This window comes from Gymnoscopelus microlampas, assembly GCF_963454915.1.
Source record: "Gymnoscopelus microlampas genome assembly, chromosome: 9".
NCBI lineage: Eukaryota > Metazoa > Chordata > Actinopteri > Myctophiformes > Myctophidae > Gymnoscopelus > Gymnoscopelus microlampas.
Window position 1 is genome coordinate 38,429,164 of NC_139946.1, and position 12,243 is coordinate 38,441,406.

Genomic DNA, 12,243 nt, shown 5'->3' on the forward strand with positions numbered 1-12,243 from the left:
GTGGGGGGTCCGAGGAGGAAAAATACATAGGGGTCCCCCCCTTGAAATGAAATCAAATGTTTCAGGCTTGAGGCGGACATGGCAACACCGCCGCTAGATACACTGCTCTGGACTCGACCAGAGCCATTTGAAGAGAGTTCAACTTCTGACACTTACATGAGATAGTTCCGTTGTTTGGAACTATAGCCCATACAGGACAGTAACAGCGGAATTCATTTAATTTAAATAAACCCCATTCATGATACACACAGACATCACCGCACACGCACGCACACACACACACACACACACACACACACACACACACACACACACACACAGTACTTTATGTATAAGAAGAAAGAAGTAATCTTCAGTATATTTATTGGACCCTGTCTGGAAATATAGGCATGACATAAAAAAAATAATCATATTCAAGCACCTCCTAAAAGTATAGTTTTCCAGTGCCATCACATGCAATAAAGGACGTGCTGTCCTAGCATCCATAATGGGCAGTCAGGGAAGCTTTGGGCAACAGGTTTTGGACCGTATTTCAGTGGGTTAGGAACAAAGGGGAAAACACAATTAAAGAATGACATATCACATGTATACTTAATTGTTTTTTTTACTCTGTAACCAATAAAGTGTGTTTATACTGGGATCATAAAATATAAATATCTTGTCTGTACATTTGAATCATGCCATTTTTTCTCCAATAAGGAATGCAAATGGTATCAATAAGGAGGTCTAAGTCACACAAACCACTCAAATGTTTCAAGCCAACAAAATAAAAACATTACAACCAAATTGTAACATTAATTATTGCTAGAACAATAACAGGTCTAATTATTAGGTTGCCATTTTACCTCTCAAAAATGTCTGGACTTATTCTGACATGTACATAAAATAAAATATAAAATGAAAAATCTATTGTCAGGATTTCCTTATGTGGTTCCAATTTATACAAACTTCCCAATCATATCCCAGATGTAAACCTTGACGCATATGTATACAGCAGAAACAAAGCAGATATGAAGGGAGGAGCAGCAGAGAAAAAGAGGCACTTAACTTCACATAAAAGTCTAGCTACCGAGATCTCTGTCATTAAAACAACCACAGACAGTGGTGGTGAGTGGTCAGACTGTGAAAGCACCGGTCATGAGAGCTGCATCGGAGAAATTCAGTACATAAGGTGACATATTCTTCCCTTGATCACACACACATATACTAAATTCAATTTACTTCAAAAACTGCCACTGAGGTGAATCAAGTTTAAAATGTCTACTTGAGAATGGTAATAGCTTCCTACAACAGGAAAAATCATAGAACCTTACACATTAGAACATGTCTGAGAACAATTTTGGAGAAGTGGCATTATTACTTTGCATGTCATTGCTGTGTGAACAAAAACGGTAGTCTTCTTCATCAGGCTTTGCTAGGGGCTGTCCTTCCTTGCATGGACGAGGTAGCCCTTGGCCTTGATGATGCCCCTGCTCTTGACTATGATGGAGTAGCGAAGCACCCATTCCAGCCTCCAGTTAGCGACATTCAGGTCCTGGGTGCTCTCCTGCAGAGCCTCCTGGAATGTGGCTGCAGACATTAGCTCTAAGAGCAGAGATATGAGAGGTTAGGGATGTTTGGCAAGAAGCATTCCACAAAACCGAACAGGTATGCAAACAGATGGCGTGGCACACAACTCAAAACCAACCATTCACATAGCTTTACCGGTATCGTAGTCACACTAATATAATATGTGTGAAATCTCCCTACCTCATTAAGTAACTGTTTTTTTTAACTAGTTTTATGTTTTGGTCTTATTGTCTTATTGTTGTTTCTGTGTTTTATATCTGTATGTGTCTTAACTCTTAATTGTATATTTTTTTGTCTCATCTCGACAGCATTGCAAATGAGGGTAAACCTCAATCTCAATGCTCTTTTCGAGAATAAATAAAAGGTTTCAATGTGCCTCACAATCACGTTTTATTATAAGCATTTTGTCTTGTATAAGGTGAACCTGAGCTCTTTCTATGAAACTCGTTGGAACATAAGACTGAAGCGCTACATGTCTGGTCTTGTCACTCAGGTCAGGCACATCACATTAATCCTAGTATCCAGCGAAAATAGCAGATTTACAAGCTCATAATGCATCGCAACACGCTGTAAGCTTGTAGATCAGCCATTTCCTGCCAACATTTGTGCAGAGGAAAAAAAGGAGGGGCCTAGTAGAGACCCCTGGGGGACTCCGGTTAACTAATTACATAGGATCCTGAATAGCAGATTTTTTTGTTTGCCTTGTTTACCTTTTGAGTCATTGTGTGTCAGCAACTGAATGTCAAACTCCTTTGCAAACGCAGTGAGGTCAGGAGGCATCACACAGCATGATGCGAGGTTCACCTGGTTACTGCTGGGTTTCACCTGGACCACAGAGAAAACAGTTCAATACAGGACAACAAATTCAGACTGTGGTATAAAGTTGGTCGATGTTGAACACACTCAGATCGTCCTATCAGCTGCATGTGACTTCGCTAATGCCGATACCATTGTGTGTGTCATGTGTCATAAAGTTGTGAACACAGCAGTGCACTGTGTGTACAGTTGAGATTATTTGTCAGTGAATAATGCTCCCACTGTTAGATATGTTTCCGTGTTCTGTCAGCAGACTCGGAGATCCCATATAAGTTCACACCATGCTGTATTTGTTTTGGTTTGGTGCTTCTGGCGTGGAGATCTGTCCTCTACTATGGAACAGATCTGCAAGACAGATCTACATGCTCAGTCCCGTTTTTGCAATGCAACACACTATGAGGATGTAGATCTGTTATTTTCTGTCGTGGTACGATGGAGTACACATTAAGCACAAGCTGAACCAGGGCGGGCCGATGGCATTGGTGCCAATCGCCGATGTGTGATGTCACCCAACGCCACAATCCTACTGTGGTACAACTCCCATAATTGGTCCAGTTTAAATATATCACTGCTTATTAATTATCCCTCTAAAATCTACTTGCTTAATCCAGCACAATTTATTAAAATTCTACGCAAGATGATGCACACCTAGGTGTCCAGTGACCTTCCATCCCCCAGCAGTAACACCTGCGTATGCACTCTGGGAGTCTAGATCCACACATCCAATACGCCTGACCTAATTTGGTCCGCAAAGATACACATGGTCGAACATGCAATTCCCTCATCCACCACCAACATCCATACTCACTTCAGCCCAATTGTAGAGCTGTTCCAGCAAATCTTTGTCCAGGTCCGAGGTGCCAATGGCAGCGATTTTCTGGCTCCTGACCAGAGCCTCCAGCTTCTCCCAGGCTGGCTGCAGGTGTGCCAAGGTTTGGCTGTCTCCCTCCGGGAGCCCAGGCGGCGCTATGATCACAGAATCGAGCTGACACACCGCCAAAGTCTGGCAGGCTGACAAAGGGAGAAACAGAGGATGAAGCTCATTTTCTTAGGGGTCTGATAGAAAAGTTTCACTGTGCATGGGGGTGCCTGGTGGCACAGACCACAATGCTCCTTGTGAGTGTGAGGACCCGGGTTCAAGTCCAACCCCCATCTTGACTCGCATGGCTCTCCTCTGCCCTTGGTTTCCTGTCTCTCTACACTGACCTATCTGAAGTAAAGAATAAAATCCCCCCCAAAAACGAAAAAAAAGTTTCTGTGCATAGCCATACACCAGCCCGGGAACACCGTCACCGGCAACGCCACGCCCCTTCTCAGGGGCATGCTTTCCATTGTAACCTAATAGCATACGTTTACAATTCGGTTATTAAATCTGACGTCATTTTGTAGTCTGACGTCACTTCCCGGGTCCAAGAGGCACCAAGCGCCGTCCACTCTTCATTGTAAAAAAACATGTCAGAACCCGTAAATCTTTTTACAACAACATCCTTTTTCAGAAATGAACCATTGAGGGTTAAAAAGGGTCTTAATGCTAATATCATAGACAGTAAAAAGTAGGCTAATATATATATTTATATACATATTTATTATATATGATTATTAAGATTATTATATTATTTATTTTTTATATTTGTGTGTGTGTGGAGATGAAATGGTCATTTTATATATATATATATATATATATATATATATATATATATATATATATATATATATATATAAAATGACCATTTCCTCTTCTCTTTGTCATTGCCAGGAAAGCGGTAGAATGACACTTAAGTCGTTATTTTAGTCTCAGATCTGTTAAAACAGCGAGGGACACAGCACTGCGTATATTGGGAAAACACACACTTGGACCCGGAAGTTGTTCTGACGGGCGCATACAGTACGTCACGTCAACAATGGAGAGCATGACCCCAAGAAGGGGTGCGGCTTCGGCAGTGACACATTTGCCGGTCTGGTGTGTTCAGTTGTGTGTGATACAGCCATTAAAATACCATTATGTCTAAGCAGCTGTGATTGTAGACAGACTTACCCATCTCCACTGCATCTCTGATAGAGGATTGATCAGCTTCGCACAGGAACAGCTTCACTGCAAAACAACAATAACAAACATTATTTTCTGCTGAATATCTTCTTGGCATTTCCATGTAGCAGCTTATCACATTCTGTACAGCACTGTGTGGATATATTATGCACACATTCAATATTTGCCTTGCAGAACAGGAATTTCAACACTGACCGGAAACTTTGAGTTCCTCCCTCTCCTCAGGAGTGATGGCATCTGTTGCCTGAGGGATGGAGCAGTCCAGCGTAGCTGGGAGCCCCTACGTGACAAAACAAAGCACACTATTCAAAGATGATTATTACAACAGAACAGAACATCACTGCTACTCTGGGCCACATTATGACAAGATTCCAAAACCTCAACTCAACTTTATTGTCACACACACGTCACAGGTGTAAAAAGGCAGGGTAAAATTATACAAGCAGATACATCATTGTAGTTTCAAGCAAGGTGGAAAGAGATGGGAAGAAATAGAAAAAAACTGACGAAAATTATCAAATGATTGGAGCTTATAGTGTCTTTTTTTTTTTCCAATGACTTTACTGCGTTTTTGACTAGACTGTCTTTTGACTGTCCTAGGAGAATCATCTCCATCTTGATCTCATTCGACTGAATGTATTACTCTGCTGTGTATGGTTTAAGGTACCTTTATTGTGTTCTTTATTACTATATTATTTTTTGTCACAACCGTGGCTAGTTACATGCACTGTAGTATTTATATAAACAAATTAATTAAAAAAAGAAAAATGTAAATGTGGTGGGATATCCTTAATGGTAATCACTCACAAACTGTGGACTTTTATTATTTTAAGCTTATACAGTAAGACAAAGATTTGTATCCACTTTATTTTACACTTGTAAACCTGTGAAGTTAAGTTAACCAGTGAAGTTGAAGTTGAATAGAGCCAGTGTGAAATATATAAATAAAGGTGCATGAAATATACATAAGGTGTGTGGTTGAAAATAGCAGTAGGATGGGGCAATTAAATAGCAGCACTTGGCAGATATGTACACCCCTATTTGTAACTATACCTTTCAAGGCTATGTACAGTATATAGCATTTTTTGTAATTTTTGAATGCATATTTGTAGTTTTTCAGAAAACTTAGGTCAGGATTTAGAAGGCATTTTTAGAATCGGCCTCAGGTCTAAATGGGTTAAGGAAAATATCAATTAACCCTTTTAGACTTGAGGCCGACTATACTGTATATAGCAGCAACTACACATACAGGTGTTCCCGGGCCATATGTATAGGTGTTCCAGGTCTAAATGGGTTAACGAGGCAGTTAAAAAGCAGCACATTAAATAAGCAGCAATGGGGCTCACCTGCTGTCATATATACACAGAAACATAATCCTGTGTTTAATCCTGATGTAATCCAATATGCTTACTTAGTTAGCAATTAAGAACAAAACTTAAGCATCACTAAACTTAGCACTATTTTGACTGTGTTCACTGCATCCCCCACCCCTGTTTCAACCTAGTGGGCAACTGGGCATGGTTTCAACCTAGTGGGCATGGTGATGAAGATAAGACACATTAGATCAGATGACACTAGCAAAACAGCCACAACCCGCGTAAAGTAGGGGTGTGATCAGTTGGTTCTGTTTTTGACCATAAAATGCTGACGAGGCTGAATCTGATTTCTGATAGTTTTAAGCAATTCTCAAGGGTTGCTGACTTTAACGACATGAAACAGCTGACTGCAGCAAGCTACTGGAATACATTACATCTCATCATTTGAGAGTCAGACCTATGTACTTCGTTGTACAACGAATAGTGAAAATGACTACAACCTCACAACGAGTCGCGATGCAACGCGTGGTGAGCTCGTACATCTGCTATTTTCAGTGTTTGGTATTTATGTATGACATGCTTGAAAATAGGGATGCCAGGTGTAAAGTGGTAAAGTGCCTACTGAATGAACAACAAAACCCAGACCAAAAGTTTCTGTTCCCCCCCGCCCCCTCCCTGCCCGGCAGATACACATTTGGAATGGCGCTTTTGGCAGCCAACTCTGCATGAACATTCACCATGACAGCTCCCTTTCAGCAGATCTAGGGCCATCCTTTGATGTCAACCAACAGAGAGTTATTTTGTTTTCCCAGGCCCTGGAGTCCTGTTGTCTGCTGACGTAGTATTGAGTCTCATTGTGTGGCTCATTCGCATACTACTACTGGCTTTCAACCTAGCGTCCCTATTTTGTTATTATACTGTAGGTGAAAAAAAATCTAAAATAAATCAAAAAGATGGCAAAAGTAGTAGAACTACAAGCTCTCAATGCAGCACGATGTTACGCATTGTGAGCTTGAAGATCGGCTATTTTTGCTGTACGGTGAGCGTCTTTGGAAAAAAGACACGGCTGTGTTTACAAGAGAGTACGACAATGAAAATCTAAATCAAATTGTTTACGTCTCCTCACCTCTGCAGGTAGTTGTGTCGTGGAAGACCATTCACTCAGCGTGGCCCGAATGCAGTCCTGAAGCTGAAAAGTGAATACATATGAAACATGAATGGCATCAACATCTTAGGACCTTTGTAATAAATCAAACTCATATCTAATGGGCTCATAAAGCCAGGCATATCTATTATCATTAGGCGGTACCAAGTGACGATGCATATTGTTGCGATAAACAAGTGACCAACGACTCATGCCAAACCACATTTTGTGTAACTCAAGAGACTTGTAAGACCTGCTTTGTGAATGGACTATAATGTTATTGCCAGAGGCATTAGAGACTTCAGCAAATCCACAATGAATGTTTTTGTTTGTTTTGTTTTTGCAACACCCTGCACACACACACACACACACACACACAAAACTTGGGAGCTGACCAGTACAACCACAGTCTTATCCTGTTGGCCACTGAGGAGCTCCACTGGAGCAGTTGGTTGGAGGTTCAGTGCCTTGCTCAAGGGCACTTCAGCACCTGTCAAAGCATAGGCCTAATGGTAGAATGTAAGCCATTGGCAGTAAAGCAGGCTTGCATTGCTCATAGGACGGCCTTACACGCTGTGCAGGAACCTATTTGACCAGGAGCACGCGCAGGTACCAGGTGAATTAACATAGGAATAAGCCTAGATGCATATCAAGTGTCCATTGTGTGACCTGTAGTGTAGGTGTTAAGCGACGTGCGCGTCACGCCATTAAAATACAGTGCAACCACTTTCCAATTCAGCATTGCAACACTGCAGTAAAGTAAAGTGTCTGTAAACCATTCAGTCACCTGGGGCCCGCTCATAAATGTATGCCATAGCCATGGGCAATTCCACTACGACCAATGCAACAAGTACTAATAGCCTACTATTCCAAATTACTCATTTGGGTCTGATCTTCTCCTGGTCTGTCCTATAACGATGTTATTACTCATGTAGTAAAAGTAACGTTCAGTAATCAGTAATCAAACGCTTAGCCTGCCAGTGCCAAGCAAATGAGTATGGATACAGGATATACAGGATATACAGGATATACAGGATATCGATTGAATACTTTATTGGAAGTTTGCAGAAAAAAAGCACACATGGAAGTACAGTTCAATACAAGGTCAGCTAATAGGATTTAGAACCCAAGAAAGCCATATGGCTTGTTTCCATTGGGGTCCTACATGAGTAATAATGTCGTTATACGACAGGCCTGGGCCAGGAGAAGGTAACAGGATAGGTGGGCACTATAGGACATCTGGGCACCTCGGTGTAAAATTTTGTTTTAGGTTAAAAAATAAAATATAAGAAAAATGGTCTTAAGTAGTGTAAAGTACACATGATGTGAACATGCATAGTACATCATCAGACTTAATTGTATCCTTCAACTTCTTGTTTATGGCCCAACAATACTGGATATACAGGTTTTGTTTGTAGCAATTGTAGAAATATTAGACCTTAATTGTTGAATTATGTTCACATCAAGTATACTTTACTTTAAAACATTTTCCTCATTTTCATCTACATTTGGGACAAAATAGCCAATTTTACACCGAGGTGCCCAGATGTCCCTAGTGCCCACCTATCCTGTTACCTTCTCCTGGCCCTGGCCTGTCGTATAACGACGTTAATACTCACGTAGTAAAAGTAACGTTCAGTAGTAATCAGTAATCAGAAAGGTTTCGCCTGCAGTGCCAGCCAGACAAAATGAGTATCATATGGAAGCTAGCTATATAACCCTGCTAACATGAAGCTATGCTAATGCCCACACATTGACCACTAAAGCATGTCATAACGTTGGTCTCACCTCTTCACTGGGAGAAGAAGGGCATTTCTTCTTCAGGCGGCTCCTGCTGACCAGGTTCCCCGTGTGGAGCCTCAGGGTCTCGGCGTGGTTCAGCAGCGTCTTGGCGTTATTCATCACATTAACGTTGTGCTGCTGAGACTCCATGTGGGTTTCTGCAGGGTAGAAACTACTCAACTTAACGCGGGTTCTAAAGATCAACCACTCGGTTCTCCTGGTTCCCTGTGTGGCTCGAGTCGTAACACTAGAGCCCCGAGTCACACACACACACTGACACACACACCTGCTGGAAACCAAGTACCGTATAGTCACAATGACTTGCAGCATTCAATGTTTTGTATTGACTTGTAGGACCGGTCAGTGTTGCCAGATTGTGCGGGAGAAACAAGCAACCGGGTCAAGGGAAACAAGCCCAGAAGAAGCGACACGTACGAGCACTAAACGTCGGCTATTTGAAAATAGCAGATCTCATGATGTGACACGTTGTGAGCTTGTAGATCTGCTATTTTCAAAAGCAAATTGGGGGGAAAAGTGACACATTTTTTTATATATATTTGTTTTACATTTTAACTCAAATCTGGTAAGTGGGTCCCACTCCCCAGCTATTTTCAAAAGAATCTTGAAAAAAAGAGGACACATTTGAATATTCTTTTGAAACATTTCAACAACACAAATCTGGTACTGGGCTCCCTGGCCTGGTACAAAACAATTTCATATGATAGTTAACTAAATTAATATGTATTGGTCCCTAACCGGGTTATGGACAAATACATAATATCATTTAGGGGTCCATGACATGAAAATGTTTGAGAACCACTGGTTTAAACAACATTAGGAAACAGGCCCAAATAAGAAATTATTATTATTATGATTATATTACTACACCTTAGAAACAACTAACAAGCCCAAAAAAACGCAACCTGCAACTACCAATATTTGCAAGCAACTTAACAGAAAAACAAGCCCAAAGTCGCTTATAACAAGCGGACATGGCAACACTGCTTGTAGGACCGGTCCGGAGCGTAACGTTATGGAAGCCGCTCAACTACGCCCACATGGACGTTGGAATGCGTCATGGCCAAAACCTGCACTGGAGTTATGAATGGCGTTGGCTGGAATGGCTTCAGGCTGTGGGCAGGAGTGGACCATCACCGTGGAATGGATTTAATTACATTTATTTATGGGAAAGTCCTAGTTTACACCACTAGATGGGGGTGTAAGATATCCTATGTAGGATTACTTTTTTTAGGGAATGGACTCAATGGAGCCAGGGTGTTTATACGTTTTTAGACCCTTTTCGGGGTGCTCATAGTCATACACCCCTACATTTAATCTCAGCACCCCTAAAAAATAAAATAAAAACATAATCATAATCATATCATATCATAATCATAAGAATGTCATAATCATCATCATCGCCGCCACCATCACCACCACCACCACCATCATCATCATCATCATCATCATCATCATCATCATCATCAAAATGAAATATTGTTTAGACCAGGCTTAATATCCAGTATTCTTTATAAAGTCATGATGACGGCATAGCGAGGGCTCGGAGAACAAAGGGCGATATAGAGCGTGCCAAAATTCCTGAAAGGGGCGTCAACAAGTGTCTTTTGGTAGCGGCGGACATCTTTGAGGGGTAAAAACCAGGTTGACTTAACATTGCCCAATGCCAACGCCCCCCGTGGTGACGACGCGTTGGCACGCTCAATAGTGCCATTTTTTCAGAATTTTACAGGAGAGCTTTTCATTGCTTGAAATTATTAACACAACAGAAAATACATATTTAATACATTCATTTGAGCCTAATTTGTATGAAAGTATAGATTGCTTAAATATGTTTAACTTGTTTTTGATTAAATAATTACAATCGATAAAGAGCTCCCCTGTAAAATTCTGAAAATTTGGTTAAATGTTGATTTTCCAGCAGCGCAACCAAAGGAGAAAACAAAATAGGTCTAATGTCATGTCATGTCATCTTATCCATCTTTTTTTTTTAGGTTAAAAGCACATGAACAAGCAAACAAGCATGCACATCCACTCTATAAAGTGCCAGGTGCAGGGCATAAATCCAAATCTAACAGATAGATTAAAAGCTATGTTGATACATTAGCTAATAAAATGCATGACATAAAATGCATGACATAAAATGCTGATCCAATGTAAAACTAAATACGGTATATAGTTTGAGTGACACGCTGCATAGTGTGCAGTGCATGCACACGTTCCCAAAAGAAAAATTAAACAGCTGCCAAAGGCCCACATGGTTGTAAATCAGGAGGTCGTAATTTCATTTCCCCCCTGGATTCCTTGGATCATGACACAACTCCCCATATGTAGGCCAGATTTTTCCTATGCCTTTCAAAGTTTGCGAGAGAGGCCAGTTTTGCATACCACAAACCATGAAAACTACAGTATGCCCAATCTGGCTCAAATTTTAATCACACATTGAGGGGCCTCTAAACATTGCAGAGCCAAAAGCAATTTGGCATGGCCAGACTAATATCACTGCGTAGATATTAGTCTGGATTCTCTGGAATCTCTGTGTGGATTCTCTGGAACCTGCATCAGTCCAATCCAATCACAACTGAGCGGGGCCAGACTAATATCATTGCGTAGATATTAGTCTGGATTCTCTGGAATGCCTGTGTGGATTCTGTGGAACCTGCATCAGGGGCGGATTTAAAAAAAATGCCCCACATTTGCATACTTGGCCCTGATTGGTGCCCCACAACCTCGGGGGCAGCGAAATCCAATCACAACCGCCAGACTAATCTGCCGAGGGCTTTTTTTTGGTTGCACTGGCAGGTTTCCAGGCTAACAATGTCTTTGACACAACAACTGTTGTGACACCCCCCCATACACACGCACCAAATTAAGCACAAATGGTCTCCTGCGTCATGTGACGTCATTTAGGGTTTTGATAAGCTTGTGGGGGGCCTATTTCTTACAAACAACAGTCTAATTATCCCCAAATGGGAATGTTAACAGGCCTCTCTACACAGAACACCTCCAAAAGCACTTTCACTTCTGCCCATATATGGTTCACCACAACCACACACAGTTGCACCATCAGTCACACAAACTCTATTTCCCACCCACAGCTTCCTCGTGACCTGATGGTTGCACCCCACGGCTGACTTAGCCCTGGGGGGCACCCAGACCTGGTGGGGACACTTTGAGAAGCACACTTTTCTAGTTCATAATGCAGTCCCTAGTCTGCACACCATTGTTTGTTGTCTTCAGAAGTATGCAGAAATAATTGTATTCAGATAAATTAGATTAAAGTGATCAGAAATACACATTGATGAACATGTAAATGTGATGGGTGGGCGAACATCGCTTCCAGGGTAAAAGCTCTGTATACGCTTTTAGTACCACAAGGCAAGACCGACAGCAACAGAAAGTTCCATGCTAGAAATGAATGGTAATGCTGCCTCCTGTGGCATTGTACACATAGACAGCAAGGGACGCCTCACAGACATGAGGCTGATGAACTGCAGCGAGCCTCCCTCTCTGCGCTGATACCCCTCCGCCCCCCCTCCCACATACAAAAT

At 41.6% G+C, this 12,243-nt stretch overlaps 1 protein-coding gene across 1 annotated transcript; it reads right to left on the reverse strand.

Moving 5' to 3' along the window:
* Window positions 1-344: 344 nt before the first annotated feature.
* gclm (glutamate-cysteine ligase, modifier subunit) lies at window positions 345-9,032 on the reverse strand. Its single transcript, XM_084067540.1, has 7 exons — window positions 8,681-9,032; window positions 6,875-6,937; window positions 4,628-4,712; window positions 4,421-4,477; window positions 3,194-3,396; window positions 2,280-2,394; window positions 345-1,584 (listed from the first exon to the last, which is right to left on the reverse strand). The coding sequence occupies exons 1-7, from the start codon at window positions 9,002-9,004 to the stop codon at window positions 1,415-1,417; spliced, it is 1,017 nt and encodes a 338-aa protein (XP_083923666.1). The 5' UTR covers window positions 9,005-9,032; the 3' UTR covers window positions 345-1,414.
* Window positions 9,033-12,243: the final 3,211 nt, after the last annotated feature.